Here is a 20,809-nt window from a genome sequence, read left to right as displayed (position 1 = left end):
GCTGAACAACATGTTTGATTTGCTTTCTCTTTGCCTTGTTTTCCTTTTCAAGGGCCAAGACCAGAGAGCGGTCTGATCTCACAGTCTCTTTGTCATTCTGGGTGATTTCTTAAAACAAAAGACATTTCAGCGTACAAAAACTATCCCATTTATCTTCCTATTATAAAACAGTACTAACAGCAATGAAGCACTATAAATCTTTTTATTTTCTGAGCTGCTCTTACTGGCAACCTCCTCCCAGTGAGCCCCTCCCAAAAGTGGCTAATTTAGGAACCTGTTTGCTCTGGTCAGTTCTCATTATTTATTTCTCCTTGCCCTATCCCGCTTCCATTCAAACCTTTTTACAGACCTTCACAGTAGTTTCTCAGTTTTCCTCCTATACACACAGCTCCAGGTGGCAGGTATCAGATGTGATTCCCACACACAAGCTCTAAGACCTTAGGTTCTGAATCCGCTTGACCAGAAACCTCTAATTTACACTCTAGGCGTGTACCCTGACACTTATTGGAACAGCAAAACAGCAATACCAGTGTTTCTCATAAACACCGCACTGCAATAATACCTGCACATCCAGCTTTTGCCCACAGGCCATTCCCGTGTTCCCTGGGGAGACGGGGCAGCCAGAGCTGTCCTTGTGCCCAGGGCACAGCCACTGTCACCTCACACAGCGTGCCAGTCTCTTGATGTACCAAAGGCTCCCTGAAATTGCTCACAAAGGCAGGCTATTCTGTTTGTTACAGAGAACTTTAAATCCTTTCAGCGGATTGTTTCCAGTAAAGACTTACTGCAGTACCAACCGATGTCTCATAAATCTCATAAGTCTCATTAACTAATTCATCTCATTCATCCCTTCTATATAAACTCTGTTTTACAAAATATCAGTCTTTTCTAGTTCTCTTCTTGCACAATCTAATTAAGCACTGTGTCTACTTACACTTGCTTTGCTGCTTTGCAAAAAGGCTGTGCTTGTCACAGCCGAAACTCTGATATGCCCACAGACACAGACACACGCACTCTCCCCCCCCCACCTTTATCTCAAATTTACTAGAGCCAAGGCTTGAATTACTATGAGGGGGAGAATTCTTGGAATTCCTTTAACTCACTTTATCGAAGTGAAACATAAATCACCGTACTATAGCTCTCCTATGTAAAATGCTACTCTTGTTGCAACAAAATCTTAAAATCTCCACAAACACCACTATACAATCTGAGAATCAAATTACCACAATGCAGCGGAAGAAAATCACCACACAAAATCACTGGGAAATGGCATATTTCTCAAAGTGCTCACTTTTCTCAACACAACACAGCATACCATAATTCAGCATTTACTCATATCAATTTTCCTGGACACAATCAAAATAACAGCGCACAGTGTAGAGATCAAGTCCAAACATCCAAGTCAAAGGAACTCTCTGAGCTCATACTCACAGTTAAAATGTACCAAATCTACACAAATCACTACATTCAAACACGATAAATACCATCACTGACATTCTTCCACTCGCTTCTCCGCGGGGCACTTCTCTCCCTGCCCCCGCAGCCTGCTGCAGCCGGCGCCTCTGGCCTCACTCGGCTGCTTCAAACACGGGGAGTACTGACCCCCCCGCACTGTAGGGCACTGTAGATTTACTCTCTTTTATAGACCATACACTTATCACCTGCACGATCACAAACACAGTGCACTTGCCACACACATTAACCATACAGCAACACAGTGTCCGGACATCACACACACACACACACAAACAAAACGCACACGGGCTCACCAGTTCTGCTCTATCAGAACTATGAATCCCCAATACACACATACACGGGTTCACTCGGCTTACCCCCAAAGCCGCTAGCGGTCTGCTCTATCAGAACGATGAAGCCCGTCTCTAATACAGCTGCTCTATCAGCTGAATCCCATCTCTAATACAGCTGCTCTATCAGCTGAACCCATGAACCCAGATGTCTCTCGGTGATTTACTCCCTTTCTCTCCTTCCTCCCTCCTGGGGCCTCATAGTACATACCATCTTCCTCCGCAGGCCAGCGGGTCGTTGTCTGTCCTCGCAGGTGGCAAGTTGAGACAAGCGGAGCCCCACCAGGAAAAAATCCTGGGGCGCACCTTGGAGGTCCGTCTATCCCCCCTGCCCCCGCGGGGACAGAGAACTCCTGGCTTGGCTCGCCAAAATGTTTTGCGGAGAAAAGAAGAAACCTCACAACTTGTAAAAGTTGTAAAGCCCGGTATGCTTTTATTACGATGCGCGCCGGACGCAAGCCTCCCCAAAAGGGCATGCGTACCCCTGAAGATTTCAGACCTCCTTTTATCCCCCTTCCAAATGCATATGCATACAGTTTCACAATAAGTTCATACTTATTCATCTTGCATGACTCTTAGCACTAGTTCTTCTTCATCAAAGGAATTTCTAGGTCGGGGCAAATTGACCTCGTGGTCTTTTCTGTTTTTCTTTCTCTGTCTCCTTGCTGTCTCGGCATGCGAGTTTTTCTTTCAGCTCTGGCCGTTTGACTTTTCACCGTTGTCAGACACTTCACCTAATTCAGGACGGATCCCTACTCTGTCTCATGGTCTATGGATGAAATGAATGGCTCAGAAATCCCTTGTCTTATTTCTGTATCTGTGCCCTCTGGGCTTCCTGCTGGTTGGGTTTGCAGCAGGATTGCTTTTTCTCAGTGAGCACTTGATTGAAAATTCAGAAAGTCTCTGGTAAGTCTCTGGTATCTGGAGGAAATAAATTTGGTTCTTTTTTTGGATATAGTTGAGCTGAATCCTGTAGATTTGTTTCTTCTGCCTAGATTTCCGTGTATAACTATAATTCTTATCTTCCCTTTTTGCTTGCAATAATAAAAGCGGCCAAAGGTGGCACTGTAGCGGGAGTTCAGCAGTCTCGGTTGTCACAAAATGGCATCTACTGCGCTGCGCATGCTCGGCACTGGGGGCCATCATCTTCCTCTAGGGCGCCGCCATATTTTTTTTTTTTGTATGGAAACTCCCTGTAAGGCTCTGCCATTTTGTTCCAAGGGAGCATGCTCAATAGTGATGTAACATATCTTGGCGCAGCCGTCCGGTTGTGAAACCGGGACACCCGGGTTTTGGCTCTGATTTTTGGTTAAAAGTTCAGCGAGGCTGCTTCCCGATTCAGGACTGCTATTCCCGACGCGCTTATATTCGCACATAAGGTCGAGGGAGTCACCCGTGGGCTCCATATCCCTGGCTACGAGTACACTGGAACTAGCCTTCCCCCGCCTCCTCCGGTGTAATATTACAAGGTGGTGTGAGCTTGGCAGTGGGGGTCAAAGATGGCAGCCGCTATTGCGCCGGAGAAATTCCAGAGATAAAACTGCTAGCTATGCAGTTCGACATAGTCTCATTAATTACACGACAGGTCCGATGGAAAACGGCTGCAACCCCATCTCTACTAGCAGCAATATCAAAAAGCCGAACACCAACAGAGTCCCAGAGTTCAGAAAAGTTCTTAATTACCCAGAGTAGTAAATCTTCGACTTGAGAATTTAATCTTGTCAGAGTCTTTAGTTTAGTATAAACATCCCTTTGTTTTGACTCATCTTAGCACGTGTTTAGTCATCCAGTGCCGGCTGCCTCTCGCTCCAGCCACACTCTCCTCGTAGTGGCACAAGCTTTTTTTGCATCTGAATAGCCGCGCTCTGCATTTGAATACCCGTGCTGACTAGGCAGCGGCGTGTCAGGTGGCGACGGTGCTAACGGGGAAATACGCACCCCCCCTGATGCTATTGTTAACTCTTCCGGGGATACCACGGGGCACCCCGCGGATAGTCCCGGGGCCGGCGGGGGAGCATCACATCCACCTCCATTCTCTTCGGTTCCGGTGCAGGCTGCGGAGCCAGTGCTGGCTGTAGGACCGCGTTGATACTGTCTGACACTGCCTGTTGAGCCTACAGCTCCAGCTCTGCGGGTGCAGAAGGTAAGGGTAGAACTGCTTCCACTCCCATGAAAAACTCTCGCGGAAACACCGTGAAGGCCGCTGCGGGGTGATCTGGCTCTAGGGCTGCTGCTGCCCCTGCCACGGCTGTTCTTTCTGCTTTTAACTGCTTCAACACTGTTATCATAAGTTTCTAAGTTGTGCTAAGCCCCTTGGTTTCTTTTAACCGGTCACTGACGGCATCCCAGAGCGCATTTCCTAGTTTTTCCCTCTCAGGGTGTGGTGGTTTGACCAGGAAGAAGTGGGAATTCTGGGATGCTGTGGTCAAACCAATGGATGCTCAGAGTTTCATGGGGGCACTGGCTCTGTGCCAGGCCCAAACCATGACACAGGGGTATTGAATACGCTTTTGGGGCTGGCAAAAAATTCTCTCTCCTCACTCCACCTTAATAACTGTTTCAGGAACTCTTGGTCATAATTAATTTCTCTATTAAAGAGAATATGCTGGAGGACTCTTAGAGTGGCCTGCTCTTCTTTTGATAGTCCCTTCCCCATCCTCTAGCCCCTGACCGCTCACCTTTTCCAGTGTTCCGCTGCAGCGTAAGTATATTTTTCCTGGAGCCGTCTTCTGACTTCTGATCTGACTCGGTGGAGCCGTCCTCCGACCCTTCCCCCACCCCGGTTACGCCACGGGGGTCCCCGACCAGGCTTCCCGCTTTTTCACTCAGTAGAAGCTTCTTCAGAGTCCAAAAGGTCCAAAGGGTTCTGTCTACTTAATTAGCATGTTCGTGTATCACATCGTGGTTCACCAATAATGCAGGAAACAGGACTTCTGTACAACTAACCAATATGATTAAGCAGAAGCCATTTATTGTTTACATTATGCACTTATTTATACATTCTAAAACTACTGCACACACTAGTCATGCATTTCTTGATTGGTACTTCTATCTTGTCCATGCATTCTGCACACACTCTTCAGGGTATGTGATTGGTTACAGTCCAGGTGGTTCACAGCCCTCTGTTATCTAGCTCTTGCGATCTTGGCATTCTGTTTCTCAGCCTCTTCTTTCTTAATTTAGCACAATTTATGTCTTAGTAACCTTGATGCATTCCAGAGGGCTCTGATAAGAATAAACTAGAGATAGTTTGGCTAGGGCACAATGTTGCCTAAGTTGTTCAGATACATTGCTACAGCTCTCTCTGTACACTCTGTTCTTGTAAGGAGAAAAATTTGCCTCTATGTATAATTTTGCCTAAAAGGTTTATGTAAAGTTGCGTACAGCGATTTCCATAAAATTTAATAGTGTTTAAGTTTCCATTAAATCTCTATAAACAGGGGTATCTACAATGGCTGTGACTCACTGCTGTTCTAGCCCATGTTCCCTAGAAACTACATCTGTCAAAACAGGATGCTAGGCTAAGTGCTAAATCTCTCTTCATAGGCCACGCAGTTCCCTTGTGTCAAACATATAAGGCAGTGCAATGTATTATATCTTCAGTTTAACCCCTCAGTAGAGAGGTCCCTTTCAGGTACTACTAACCACTGAATTGGCTGTGTGAACTGCAGAGTGGGAGTGGACTCGTTGACAGAATTCAAAGCCCAGTGAAAGAACCCAAAGAATAGACTGTAACATCCAGACCGAGTGAGAGAGAACCGAAGAAGCTTGAAGATCTCCAAAAAGTATAGTCGAGCTTTCACCAGCTATGTTGAAGATTGTTTACTAACACTTTGGGTGGGGAGTTTGAACTGTATCATTGATGTAATTATCCTATTTTAATAGGTAAGAATTACAAGCATCTGTTAAAGGGAGATACACAGAGATTTGTAAGAAGTATTGAGACAGTTTCCTTAAGAACCAACAAGTAAGGTAAAACAAGGAATAGAGGGCAAGACTGGGTTGGCCTCTGTGTTCAACACCAAGAATATTTTAGGCCTGCTGTGGGTGGCAACCCTGTAGGCATGGTAAGGTGGGAACAAGAGAGCCATACCAGACCTCTATCATTCCTCAGTTGTCTCTTAATCCAACGGAGACTAAAAAAGCAAGACTAAATTGGCCTCTGTATCCCAATTTGTCCATTTCCAAATAAGATTTTTTTCTTGTTCCCACTGTCCTTGCCCACATCAACAGATGCTAGCAAAAATTATTTTTATTTCTTTTTTGAGAAGTAAGGGTAGATGATCAGAATCAAAAATAAGAGTTAATTGTTCGAACCAAATAACTCATAGAAAAGGAAAAGGGGGGGTTTGGTATAGATGAGTAATGTAATAGTTTGCTCTCACAATTAAAAGATAAATATTATGTACATGTATAGTAATGTTATTCTAATATGTCATGTCCCCCACCTCCCCCATAAACCCCTTTTCCCTCCCCCTTGTAATAACCTTAGTAGTCAGGACATTTAGAGAAGGCTGGCTTGTTACCAGGAGGTGCAGCGTAACAACACCTGACCTCCAATCAAGATGTAAGAAAGTAATCTCCACCAATAAATGGCAGAGAAAGAGTTGACTGACAAAACTTTAGGAGGCACTAAGGATATAAAAGGCAGAGCATCCATTTTGTAGACAAGCACGTTGCTAGTAGTCATGGGAGTTCCTGCGCTGAAAACTTTTTCCTTATTCAGTCCTTTGTTGTAATTTTTTGTTAAGGTTTAATAAATCTTTGAAATTTTAAAAGTGAGCAATTGTTTCTCACATTAGCATTATAGCATCATGCCTGAAGTAGGCCCTTGATGACAGGCATGGGAAGCAACTTTGTTGCTCTCCAGCAAGTATAAGTAAAGCTAGCAGTCATATTTTTTCATATCCCTCCACTTCAAAATGAGGCAGTTTTATCATGGTTTGTTTCTTTCATTAAAAGTCAGTAGATGCAAATGGTTGGTTGAAGTGCTATCTACAGGAATCAGTTTGAATAGCTTAATTTTTTCCCCTCCTCACTAGTACGATTTAATTGGTGTTAGCAGTGGGGAGAGTAGTGGTTCTGTTTTGTGGCTTTAAATGTTGTCAATTAAGTGTGTTCTAGTGCAGAAGATGATCAAGCTACCACCCACCGACACACATTCTTACTGGTTGACAGCCAGGTAAATTGTGCTGGCAGTGATAGGCTTGGACTTTAATATTAGCTTTTGGGTTTTTATTGTCTTGGATTTTGCTATCATCTTTAAGATTGTTTCTTTTTAAATGCTTGCAACGCAAGTGTACATAATTTAAAAGCATTTTGTTTGTGTGGTGTTGTAATTCCAATGTTTTCTCCCATGATATCTCTAAAGTATTCTAGTGTTTAACCTAATGAGGAATTTGATTAAAGTGTCAGCTTGGTTCCTTTGTAAAATTATTTTAGAAATCCAAATGTTTCTATGCTTTTGAATAGGCATAAAATAAATGCTTAACTTTAAATATTATTTTATTTGAATATGTTAAGTATAGTGTGAAATTGATGTACAGGTGGAATAATCCAGTGGCTCAAGAGTATGCTCAGGTCACTGATTATGTATGACTTTGTACAAGTCATATAATTAGTGACAAATTCAGAGTTTTTCTGTGGGAATTTTACTGCTGTTATTTTAACAGTATAAGATGGTCTGCATGGATTTAAATCATGTGTGGCAACACACCTTTGGTTTTCCAGTTACTTTTAAAAACATTTTTAAATCAATTGTTTGGTTGTATTTTGTATATAGATGGTCCAAATCACAGCATTAAATGTAGCTTGCAAACACTTCCTTACAGATACTTTTCCCACCTATTTTTTTAATGAAAAAAAATAAAAGCAGGGAAACAAAACAGAGTTTATATTTGCTTTGAAGAAATGCGTACTCAAAAAATTGAGGGGCGACACACTGCTGATGTAAAAAGACTTAAAACAATTGGATGTATGTGTATATGCAAAAATATATTGTGTTTCTTAAAGTTAAATAAGGATTTGGGTGGGTGAGAAATAGTCTTGTTTTACTCCTCCAAATTAATGATAGATGTTCTTTTTTCTCCTCTCTCCCTCCTTTGCCACTTCCTCTTTCTGCTCCAGTACCCAATGCTTCTTTTAAGGTTTAGTGAATGGTTTCTGATTAAACTGAATTTTCATTCCTGATTTATTTGATCCAGTGCATTCATTTGTATGCTATCCATGTGTCTGGGCTAAGCTAACAATTTATAGGTAAAGCTAACGGTTTTTTATGTGACTTTTAAAAAATCCTATTTAATTAGCCATTGTGTAATATCTTTTTAACTTCTAATTGCAGTCAGTCAGATGATGATTCTGGGTCAGCATCAGCTTCTGAATCTGGTTCAAGCTCTGGAAGCAATAGTGATGGAAGTAGCAGTCAATCTGGTAGCAGTGACTCTGAGTCTGGTTCAGAGTCTGACACATCTAGAGAGAAGAAACAAGTTCAAGCTAAACTCCCACCAAAACTTGATGGATCTGAGGTAAAACAAAACAAATTAACCCTTTGTTTGAAAAAAAAAAATACTCTGTGCAGAATAGTTGCAAAAGTAGTTTTTATTTTAACAAACAAAACCTCCATAATTTTTACGTAGAATGTTAAGTTGATTGGGTTAATGAATTTACATACTTAGCTCTCATAACAAACAAGGCTGCTAAGTTCTCATTTCTGTAAATACCTACAGTTAGATAATTACTTAAATTTTATAATGCAGAAGACCTATTAACATATTGTATATTTTTGAGGACAAAGCCACAGATAATGTTCCTATTTCTAATTTTTTTTTGAACTTGTCTCTCTAATGCTGAGTTTCTTCATATCAATAAATGTGCAACAATTTCAGGGTTAGGTATATCTTGTTTTTGTATGGGGAAAAAGTCTGCCTAATTTAGAAAAAAAGAGTGGTGCCTAGAAATCTCTTCAGTGCAATGAATGACCTCTCATCTGTTTCTCTATGTAATATGGCCTTAATTTGGATGATATGATATACATGAAGGGTAGTAAAATATTTCCTACTGTAAGATTCAGAGGCTGTTAAGGATACTTTTTTGTATTTGTGGTTTTGGGTTTTTTTGTTGTTGTTCATATTCATGGTTTTGATACTGTTTCTCACAGTATCCTTCTGGATACAGTGTTCAGCATACAGCTAGACAAGTCCATAAAATGATGGGTGAATAATTGGCTGATGGGTTGGACTAACAGTTGTAGTAAATGGAATTACATCAGGCTGGTGACTAGTGATTAGTAGGGTTCTTCAGGGCTCAATATTAGGGCCCTTTCTCTTCAGTGTTTTTATAAATTATCTGGGCACAGTAATTGAATGTACATTAAGTAAATTTGCCAACAATACTAAACCAGGAGGAGCTGTTGACTCCCTCAGGGGTAGAGAGGCTTTATAGAGAGATCTGGATTGGCTAGAAAACTGGGCAATCACCAACTGTGTGAAATTTAATAAGACCAAATGCCAGATTCTGCACCCGGGACAGAGTAATCCAGGGTATACATGCAAATTTGCAAACGCAGCTGGAGAGCAATGCTGTAGAAAGAGATCTGGGAATTTAGGTTGATGGCAAGTTGAATATGAGTCAACAGTATGCCCTAGGAGCCAAATGTGCCCTGGGGTGCATTGCTAGCCAGTTGAGAGAGGTGATTGTCCTGCTATGCACTGCACTGGTGCGGCCCCACCACCTGTACTGTGTGCAGTTTTGGGCACCTCAACCTATGAAGGACATCAAACTATTAGAATCACAAAATATTCTGAGTTGGAAGGGACCCACAAGAATCATTGAGTCCAACTCTTAAGAGAATGGCCTGTACAGGGATTGAATCTTGGGGTTATTAGCACCATGCTCTAACCAACTGAGTGTCCAAAGGATGATGAACAAGATGGTGAGAGGTCTCAAGGGTAAGACTTACAAGGAGTGGCTGAGGTCACTTGGCTTGTTCAGCTTGGAGAAGTGAAGGTTGAGGGGTGACCTCATGGCAGTCTGCAACATCCTCACAAGGGATAGTGGAAGGGGAGGTGCTGATGTCCTCTCTCTGGTGACCAGGTCAAGACAATAGAATGAAGCTGCATCAGGGGAAGTTCAGATTGGACATTAGGAAAAAGTTCTTCACTGAGAGGGTGATTGGTCATGGGAACAGGCTCTCTGGGGAAGTGGTCTTGGCACCAAACTTGTCAGAGTTCAAGGAGTATCTGGATGAGACTCTTACTCATATGATTTAGTTTTAGGTAGTCCTGCAAGGAGTGGGGAGTTGGACTCAATCCTTATGGGTATCGATGCAGGACAACTCCCAGCCAGGGAATGATGTGCAATGACTCCATGATTCAGAAGGCTGAACAAATGCTTTATTAAGCAATACTATACTATACTATACTATACTATACTATACTATACTATACTCTATACTAAAGAAAAACCCGTGACCCTTTCCAACAGTCACGACACAGCTTTGACCTAATTGGTCAATCAATCAAAGCAACCATCACCAGTGGTCAATTAAGAAATCACTTTTGGTAAACAATCTCCATAACACATTCACCATGTGCCAAGCAACAGGCACAGCAAATAGAGATAAGAATTCTTTTCTCTTCTTTCTCTGAATTTTCTTACTGCCTTCCCCAGGAGAAATCCTGGGAAGGTTGTGCCTGCTGCTCTCTGTGAAGAAAGCTGCGGCCACATATGAGTCTCTTCCAACTCAAGATATTCTGATTGTGTGTACTTCAGTATTGCCATAGGACTAAGCAAGAGTAGATGAGCAAAGTGGCCTGGAAGGAGTTATCTAGATCAGTTAAAAATTTACTTAAAAAAAAAGGAGTTATCTTAATAATAGAGGCCTGTACAACTGTTGTTATACTTGATGTACAAATTGTGCCAACAATTATTGTATAACATTCCTTTCTACAGAAGTCTCACTTCTTTAAAATACTATCCAGTATTATTAATGCATGCAGTATTTTGTAATGAGTTTTTTATTAATAATGAAATTGAGATTCATCTTAGTAGTGATGATGCTCAGCTTAAGTAAGTATGTGGTAAAGTTTAAAGTTTCAATAGGTTTAAATTACTCTTGTATCTGAATTCCAATTCAGTTTTGGAAGTCCAGTCCAAGTATACTTGCTGTGCAGAGATCAGCAGTGGTCAAGAAGCAACAACAACAGAAGGCAGCCTCATCAGACAGTGGTTCAGAAGAGGTGAATAATATACGAGTTAGTAAATAAAATGTAGAAATGCATTTCTCATTACCCCATATGTTAGAATAAAATTATTTAGAGCCAAGTTCTGTTCTCCTTGTGTTTAGCAAGTCTGGTTTTAGTCTATAAAAGTAATGTTCAAATAACCGACACGCTTATGAGGAAACATGGGTGTAACATGAGTTGTGTCAAAATGATAGCAGTTTAGATTGATATCTTTAGCTAGATATTCTGTGATGTATGGACTAATTTTTCAAGTCACCTTATATTAAATTTCATTGTATTTCTTCCTTCTGAGTTCCATAAAGACAGTTAAAAATACTATAAAATTTTCCACTATTGTTTCCATATAAAGGTAGCTGCTGACGTTTTTAAGAAACACTATGGAGTAGAAAGCTAGATTTTTGCAACTTTTGTAGCAGTTATAAAAGTATTCTTGTCTTTTAAGAACTATACTTCAATTTTAGAGATTTTTAAAACCTAAACCATAGACTCAACAAAAGTTGACTTTGTGCAATATGAATATCTTTTAAGGACACTAATGACTGTGAATTAGAATTTATTTGAAAGCAGACTTTCATATTTCCTTCATTATTAAAAAAACAGTGTAATTGCAAGTCATCATTACTCTGTGTGTCTTTTTTAGTCAGATCTAGCTGCTCATCATTAAAACTGAACACAGGAGTTAATTATATATACTTAAAATATTAGTTTATTGCTCTTGTTAAATACTCTTTTCCTGAAGACTCTTTTTCAGGATAAAAATGATTTAAATTTAATCTCCTTGAGATTTGTTTTAGGAAAATAATTTTAAGAGGGTTCATAGATTTATTTTTTTTTGTTTAGGAGTGGAGAGAGAAGAAACATATATGCTATTCTAACAATTTTCTTAGTGGTATTTAAATGTGAGAGTATATGAAAGGTGAGACAGCTCTCAAAGGGCAAGAGGTTTTATTAGGCTTTTGAGAGAACCCTTATCTTGATTTATTAACTTGCAGCAGTGTAAACTGACTATGTAGGCACAATGATTATATTTTAAAACAGTTTTTTGTAGTGGTTTCTGGAGTTCTGCTGACATGGTATGTTTTAGATGGAGAAATATGAAATCAACAGCAATCCTGATCTTATTCAATATGAATGGGTACATTGAGAGGCGTGAAGAGGATAAGACATGAAGAATAGGATTTCTGTTTGAAAGTGGGAGCTGAATTATCTTTTTAATACTAAAAATACTTCATTCTTTTTTGCGGGAATAAATCGCATATATTCTTTTCTTCATCTGCAGGATTCATCGAACAGTGAAGATTCTGTAGATGACTCTTCCAGTGAAGCCAAGAAGAAAAAACATAAAGAGTAAGATGTTTTTCATAAATTATATAATTTTTTGTTATGGCAACATAATGCTTATAATTAGCCAGTCTTAATTTCTCTGCACTTAAAATACAGTCTTGTGCTTCTCAATTTTGATTGACATTTTGAAACATTTTAAAATAAATACTCTGAAAGCAATATATATATATAGATCTTAAAGGTCTTTTCCAACATAAATTGTTCTATAATTTATGATATCACTATTCATTTCTGAGCAAGAGACTATTACCTACAGTATTATTGGAAAACATTCATCACCACTTTTTATTTTTAAAATAGTCTTGTTTGTGGCATGTTTTTGAGCTGGAGGTCCTCTGAAAATTACTGAAGAAATAGAAAATTACTTAATTAGCTTGTCTCAGATAAAATTTGAATTGGAATCCCATAGTTAATTAAATGAGCCTTGCTTGGTCTTATCCTATGCAAGCTACTATAGCTCCAGAGCTCAGTCCCCAAGGGGACTGGGTGCCAGAGGCCAGCTCGCTCTCAGACCAAGGCCGCGGGCCAGCCCCTAGCAAGCAGGGAATATTCAGCTCTTAGTGATTAGGCAGCTCTTGTGATTTCAGCTTTGCTTGCTAGGTAGCTTTTTCCCTTGGCCTAAGGCTCCAGCAGATGATAGAGAGAGGAGAAGCAGAAGACGCTGGCTGTTCCACGTGTATGGCTTTATTGTAGGGGTTCGTGAAGGGTCTCGGCTCTTCTTCTTCCGAGTTAGTAGGGGTACAGTATGCTACTTTTATACCCTTGGCCCGGATCCAATCCTGACCAATGGCAAAGGTGTTAGAGTGACCATAAGTGACCAATAGTAGGGTTAACAAGATATTGCCTTACATGGCTATAGGGATAAGGTACAAGGCAGATGTCCCTGGAGACAGGAAACTTCTTTGCCGCTGTGTCAGCATTCTGTTCTCCAAGGGGCCCTGGCTAAACCTGAGGGGTTTACTACAGTTAATGCCAAATTTTTCAATGCTTTAGAGGCAACCTTCCCCCCCAATTATTACAGGTTTGACAGTAATAAACCATCTTGGCTAGTCAATAAATCCAAGTTGAAACTGAGCTGGTTTTAAGTTGTAAATTAAATAGTTTGTGAAAAAGATTATACCTTCTCATTGGTAGTGACCTCTTGTGTGTGGGAGGGGTGGTTTTGGTTTTTTTTTTGTTTGAAATTTTGTGAGTTTTGTTTGGTTGTTGTTGTGTTGTTTTGTATTTCTTAAATGAACATTGAATAGAAATTTAATTGTTTTCTCATTCCTCTTCTCCAGTTAAATTAATCATCTCAGTATTCGGGGTTGTCAATATAATATCTTCAAGAAGGTGGGGGGCAAAAAGAAGCTGTTATGCCAAATAGTGCTTTTTGAGTGAATTGTCATTCTGTCTTTTGTTACTTAAGAATGTGATTAAACCTAATAACATAATCTGTTACAGGAAAGATAGTTTAGAAACTAGTAACCAAATAACCCCATCTATCCAGTGCTTCAATTTTGATTTTTACCTATTTTGAAACAAGTATGTTTGCAGCTGTTATCTGACATGCAGAGCTGATTTCTATATATAAATTTAGTACAGGCTCCAAGCCATACAGAGTCTGGTGTTCTATATGTTGTCTATATCTCCAAATAAATACAAGTTGTGTATTTGCATAGGGGTGGGAGAGTTGATTGGTTTGGGGTGGGGCTTTTTCTGTTTTTATTGGAGGGAGAGGTTGTTGTTTGGGTGTTTTTTAATTTAGAGCTTACAGAAAAAAATCTTTTGAGGAGACAGATGATTCTGTAGCATTTCCAAGACACACGGATGTATTGATCACAATGAAAATGTAATTTGAGGACCACTTCATATTTAATTGAAAGAAGTGTCAAAGCCCTGATTCTTAGGTTTCCTCATCTGAAATGGAATGTAAAGGTCTTTGAGTAATATTTCACTTTTGAAGGACATTAGTACTATTTGATCATCTTGGTCAAAGACCCCCTAAGACTGGTATTAGATAGTAGTATAAAAATTTAGCAACCTTTCAAAAATGCATACCAGATTTTTCTTCCACTCACACCCAAGCAATTAAGATTAAATTTCTCTGTACAAACAGAGTCTGAGTTAAGATACTGTTGATCAGTGGGTACATCTTTCCTCTTGCAAAGTAGAATATCTCAGCTAAGCAGGAGAACAGAGATACAGCCACTGGAAGTCACAAGTGGCTTGCTCATAATATCTTGCATGAGTGTTAAACACTGAGTTGGAAGCTCAGTTGGGGCTTTTGGGAGCCAGTGCCTCTGATTGCCATGGTTGAAGTCTTTCTGTGTGTTTCTCAGTCTGATTCTCTATTATTTTTTGCTCCTGTGCTGAAGTTGCTATTTATTCATGAGGCACAGGGATATAGCTATTAGAGACTTTTGGATTCTGCAAAATATAATGTTATGGTTTTTATGACGATCATAGGTAAGTTCCAGTAAATATATATCTTTCCAACTAAAGTTATTAAGGATGTCAGGTTTATTCATGTCAAAATAACTCATTTATCAAAGCTGTATTTTATACAGAAATCCATATTTTTGGTGTATTTTGTTTTTTACATCTGTCTCTTGATAACAGAATTCAATTCCTTTTGAAGCCACTTGGTATTTTTACCTGATATCCATCCATTATAATTTTCTGTCATTCCAGCTGAAATGACTATTATAACATTTTTATTTCTGTAAAGAATGTTGAAATTAAAGCAACGAGCCTGTGGTGAATGCTTGATTTTAAAAACAAAACAAACCCCCCCAAAAACTAATGCGAGTTACTATTTTGTTTCTCAATATGTACAGTGAAGACTGGCAAATGTCTGGGTCAGAGTCAGTATCAGGAACTAGTTCTGATTCTGAATCAGAGGAAGATAAAGAGAAAAGCAGTTGTGAAGACAGTGAATCTGACTATGAGCCAGAAAACAAAGTCAAAAGCCGGAAACCTCCAAGCAGGTAAGAAGGTCTTGCATTTTAGCTACTCTGGTACTATTTCTAATTTGTAATCAAGTACTGTACTACTATACAGGCAAATGAAAACATTAATATTTATTACAGAACGTGAAGACCTTTTTTAATCTACAAAAGATGTTATCATACCAGTGGTTTGTGTTGAATACCTCTTTCCTGTCTGCTCCAACTGAAATTAGTGTAACTGAATAGTCATGAAAAACATGTATTCAGAAACAAATATAGAAGGCTTATAGTTGTCCACGTTGAAACTTCACTGTTGTGTTGTGTCTTATTGCCTTCAAGAATTGAGCCAAAAAGTGGCAAAAAGATTGCAGGACAGAAAAAGAGGCAGCTTGATTCGTCAGACAATGATGACTATGACAAGAGAGGATCTCGTCGCCAGGCAACAGTCAATGTTAGCTACAAAGAAGCTGAAGAAACCAAGACAGATTCTGATGACTTGTTGGAAGTTTGTGGAGAAGATGTCCCACAGCCTGAAGAAGATGAATTTGAAACTATAGAGAAGTTTATGGATAGTCGAATTGGCCGAAAAGGAGGTAATTTTGTTATCAGTGTTCTTAAGATGCTGCCCTGCATTGTGGTGCAATGTCAACAGCAATTATTCTCAGCTGTAGGTAACCTGTGATGTTTGTAAAGACGTTTTAAAGTACCAGAAAGTAATCCTATTTTGTTTTTCATACTCATAAGAATATTTCTTTTGTAAGCCTTATAAAATTAAACATAGCAGAACTTAAGTAACTAGAGAAGTGGTCACAGAACTAAGCCTGACAGAGCTCAAGAAGTGTTTGGACAATACTCTCAGGCACATGGTGTGACTCTTTGGGATGGGCCGGGAGTTGGACTTGATGATCTTTGTGGGTCCCTTCCAACTCAGCATATTCTGTGGTTCTGTGAAAGAGAAAAAATGAAGTGGAATATTGCTTAAATGCATAGCATACTGTTACATCACTATTTGTACAGTTTATTGATATTTGATAGGTATAAACTCTATACAAGAGGGTGAAGAGAAAATGGAATGAATACAAGAGCTAACCAGTAGCCTGAATGATGAAGGATGAGGTTAGGAAGGCTGAACCATTGAGATTGTGATTTCAGTTATTTATTTTCAAATAGTCCCAATACAGTGCAATGGATGGTGGAATATAAAATTTCAGTGGTATGCTTGCATGTGCATTTCTAGAACTAATTTTATGGATGATGGTAAGGGTTTCATATTTCCAGCATCTGATGAGATGCAGTGTCCTGCTTGTGTGTTGCTTCTTTTTTTTCCAGTGTATTCTTACTCTAGCCCTTTACTCTAATGCACAGTGTCATCGCTGTGTTAAAAGCCTTTTGGACTAAACTTCTTCTATTTTACATGCCTTTTACTATTGCAATGTTCTGTTTCTATATCTGCCCCCTGCATCTGGTTGGGTCCACTTCTTTATTTGGCTCTCCTCGCAGAAATGAGCCTGTTTCTTTCTGCTAGTGTGCTTCAGCTGTAATACCAACTGTATTTAATTAAAAATTACCCCACATAAGATTCTTAAGGTTGGGGGGAGGGAAGTAGTAAAACGAGTTTAGGGAGAAATAGTTCAAGAGCAGCCCATCCCAAAGAGCATGAAGTCAGGCAAAATTGCCAGTAGGCTTGCAGAGATAAACAAGGAGCTCTTGGCAAAACTCAAAAACAAAGAGGAGGTATAGGGAAGGTGGAATAGAGAGACACAATCCAAGCATGCAGAGACACAGTTAGGAAAGCCAAAGTCCACTTGGAATTGAATGTAGCAAGGATTGTCAAGGACAGCAACAAAAGCCTCTCTATAGGTGACAAAAGGAAGACTAAGGAAAATATAGGCATACTACTGAATGACAAGATAACGCAGGACACGGAAAAGGCTGAGGTACTGAATACTTCATTCATCTCAGTCTTTACTATCAAGACCAGTCTTCAGGAATCCCTGGTCCCCGATATCGGGGAGGGAAAGCTGGAGCAAAGAATATGTACCCTTGGTGGAAGATGATCAGGCCAGGGAATACTTAGGCAAACTGCACATACATAAGTCAATGGGCCCTGATGGAATGTACCCATGAGTACTGAGGGAGCTGGCAGATGTCACTGCAAGGACACTCTCAATAATTTTTGATCATGGCAACTGGGAGAAGTGCCTGAGGACTGGAGGAAAGCAAGTGTCATAGAATCATAGAATGGTTTGGGTTGGAAAAGACCTTCAAAGTTCATCTACTCCCATCCCCCTGCAATGAGCAGGAACATCTTCAACTAGATCAGATTGCTCAGAGCTCTGTTCAACCTGACCTTAAATGTTTCCAGGGATGAGGCATCTACCACCTCTTTGGGCAACCCGTGCCAGTGTTTCACCACCCTTGTCATAAAAATTTTTTTCCTTATATCTAGTCTAAATCTCCCTTCATTTAGTTTAAAACCATTACCCCTTGTCCTATGGCAACAGGCCCTACGCAACTAAGCCCCACACAGCTGCTCACTCATTTTCCCCTGTGGGATGGGGGAGACTATCAGAAAAAATAAAAAGGTGAGAAAATTCATGGTTTGAGATAAAGGCAGTTTAATAGGGAAAGCAAATACTGCACACATAAGCAAAGCTAAACAAGCAATTCATTCACTACTTTCCATTGGCAGGCAGGTGTTCAGCCATAGCCAGGAAAGCAGGGGCCCATCATGCATAATGATTACTTGGGAAAACAAACCATCTCTCCCAACTTCTTGTGCACCCACAGCCTACTCCCTGGTGAGGTGGTATGAGAAACAGCAAAGGCCTTGACTCTGTGTAAGCCCTGCTCAGCAATAACTAAAACATCCCTGATATATCAACACTGTTTCTATCACAAATTCAAAACATAGCCCCATACTGACTACTATAAAGAAAATTAATTCTATCCCAGCCAAAAGCAGAATGCCCTACTAAAAAGGTTGTCCCTATCTTCTTTTTTATAAGTCCTCTTAAAGTACTGAAAGACCACAATAAGGTGGAGTCTTATCCATGCTGAACAACCCCAACTCTCTCAGCCTGTCATCATAGGAGAGGTGCTCCAGCCCTCTGATCATTTTCATTACTCTCTTCTGGGCATGCTCCAACAGGTCCGTGTATTTCTTGTTCTGAGGACTCCAGAACTGGATGCAGTACTCCAGGTGGGGTATCACCAGTGGGGAGTAGAAGGGCAGAATCACCTCCCTCAACCTGTTGGCCACGCTTCTTTTGATGCAGCCCGGGATATGGTTGGGTTTTTGGGTTCTGATAGCACATTGCTGGCTCATGTCCAGCCTTTTATCTACCAGTACTCTCAAGTCCTTCTCCACAGGGCTGCTCTCAATCCCTTCATCCCCCAGGCTGTATTGATACCAGGGATTGCCTCAACCCAGGTGCCAGACCTTGCACTTGGCTTTGTTGAACCTCATGAGGTTCACATGGGCCCACTTCTTGAGCTTGTCCAGGTCCCTCTGGATCGCATCCCATCCTTCAGGTGTGTCAACAGCACCACTCAGCTTGGTGTTGCCTGCAAACTTGCTGAGGCTGCACTCAATCATTAAGGAAGCGAAGGGAGTCGACCCATCCTAACTGATCAGCATCAAACTCCGATTTATTGATCTCACTTACACACTTTTATAGTGGTGTTAATTAAGCTCATACATATTACAAAACCCGAGCTCATCATTGGCCACAGATTACACACCAACCCCTACTTTGTTGCCGAAACCTGTGGTTTTCTTGTTGAGACTAATACTTGTTTTTCTCATCCTGTTATTGACTTATTTATCATTCTCAAGGCCTCCATGTTTTCCACTATGCCTTTCTTTCTCACCACTTCCTCAAGGACGTGGTGTTTACTGTTAAGAAAAAGCCTGAGAACTTGCTGCTTACAGCTGCCTTTTACTTTTTAACCAGCTGTATATATTAATGACTTTTTTTTCCTTCAAGCCATGTCTGAGCAAAATTCTCCAACAAATTCCCCGTTTTTCTTTTTTGCACAAGGAGGTTAGTCTGCCAGGATTTTTCTATCATTCTACTGACCATATCTTGAATACAATTAAAAATACAAGGTAAAATAAGCAAAAGCATTAAAAGCACCTCTAATATCTCTATAGCATATGTCACAAGGTTCCTCAGCCATGGTCCAAGCAATGGCTTTTACCCCAAAGGGTTAAAACCACCCCCAACTGAGCCATAATGTCCTGCCTTATCAGGCATTGCACGGTAGGTGGTAATTTGACTAAGAAAAGAAGGTTGTTAGCTGTTTTTCATTCATGCGAACCGGGAGAGGAGGCGAAGGCTAGGGCTAATAATGCTGGAATCGACTCCAGTGTCCAACAAGCCTGAAAATGATCCTTTCTGTCCTTGAAATTCCACTTCCACCCTTTTCTTGGGTCTCTCAGAAAGGTTCAAAGTCAGTAAGGTAAGTCCTCCAGTGGATTCAAAACCATTTTCCCCCCTCTCTTGTCCTTTTATAGTCTGTAATCCCTTAGTCATTTGGCTCAAGTGGCACCAGCTGAGCAATTCTCTGTCCTTTGTTAATTTGGAGTGGTGGGAAAAGAGTATGCACCATAACATATAGTCCACATCAATGACACCAGGCAAAACAAATAATCCCAATGCAGATGATCTTCTGAAAGGCAAAGCACCCAGCGTGACCCTGTATAACAATAGGTCCATGAGTCCCTGTCGGGATCTTCCATGGGTGCGGGGTCATCAGCGTAACTCCTACGGCAGCTGCTGGTTCCAAGCCGAAGCTCCCTGTGGTGTTGGGTTGGAGGCAGGAGAGGGTGCTGATGTTGCAGCGACGACTTGAGCCGGTGCGTGATCACTGCGGTTCGTACTTCCCGGTCTCTGCTTGCAGGCACTCATATTGTGGGTGTCCGAATGGCATTTTTGGCCCCAATTAGCCTGTCGGAGGCAGTGCTGCTGACGTTTGAAGAGGTGCAAGAGCAGCTAACACCTGACTTTGAGAGGATTTTGCCTGTTCTTGTAAGCCTAGCCCTAATTGTTTGATTGCATCTACTACAAAGGCTTCTGCTCCTGTTGGCACCAAAGCCATCTTCTCTAATGCCTCCTCTATAGTCCAATTGGCACCCAGAGTATTAAGCACTCTCCTAGTAGTAGAATTACAATTCTGGAGAGCACACTCCTTGAGTAATGCCCCCCTAAGATATTCTGGCACCCCAGCCCTTTCGATTGCGGCAGCAGCCTTATCAATAAATGACCCAAATGACTCTTCTGGCCCTTGCTTAATTCCCATATACATGGGTATCCCTCCTGGCTCTTTTACCCTCTCTATAGCGAGTCTGACCAACCTCATAGCCTCACGGCACTTCTCTTGCCCCAACAAAGCTTGTGCCTCAGTACGAAGAAAAGGTCCCAGGCCCATAAGCTCATTAACAGTTATGCCATGGAGAGGGTCTCCCTGCTGCCTCTGTACCACC

General features: G+C 40.8%; 1 protein-coding gene across 2 annotated transcripts in view; it reads left to right on the top strand.

Annotated features, from left to right (window-relative positions):
• The window catches only part of LOC135460432 (chromodomain-helicase-DNA-binding protein 1-like), a 103,701-nt gene that overhangs the window by 44,917 nt on the left and 37,975 nt on the right, over positions 1-20,809 (top strand). Inside the window, exons 3-7 of one of the 2 annotated variants that reach the window (XM_064737247.1) lie at positions 8,146-8,329; positions 10,940-11,041; positions 12,327-12,394; positions 15,211-15,360; positions 15,661-15,914. In XM_064737247.1, the coding sequence (XP_064593317.1) occupies positions 8,146-8,329; positions 10,940-11,041; positions 12,327-12,394; positions 15,211-15,360; positions 15,661-15,914 (758 nt within the window). The remainder of the gene's footprint in view (positions 1-8,145; positions 8,330-10,939; positions 11,042-12,326; positions 12,395-15,210; positions 15,361-15,660; positions 15,915-20,809) is intronic. The other variant, XM_064737248.1, reaches the window with a different exon arrangement.

Source organism: Zonotrichia leucophrys, unplaced genomic scaffold (genome assembly GCF_028769735.1).
Source record: "Zonotrichia leucophrys gambelii isolate GWCS_2022_RI unplaced genomic scaffold, RI_Zleu_2.0 Scaffold_47_404062, whole genome shotgun sequence".
Lineage (NCBI taxonomy): Eukaryota > Metazoa > Chordata > Aves > Passeriformes > Passerellidae > Zonotrichia > Zonotrichia leucophrys.
The sequence above is the reverse complement of the archived record's forward strand: the minus strand, read 5'-3'. Positions and strand labels throughout refer to the sequence as shown.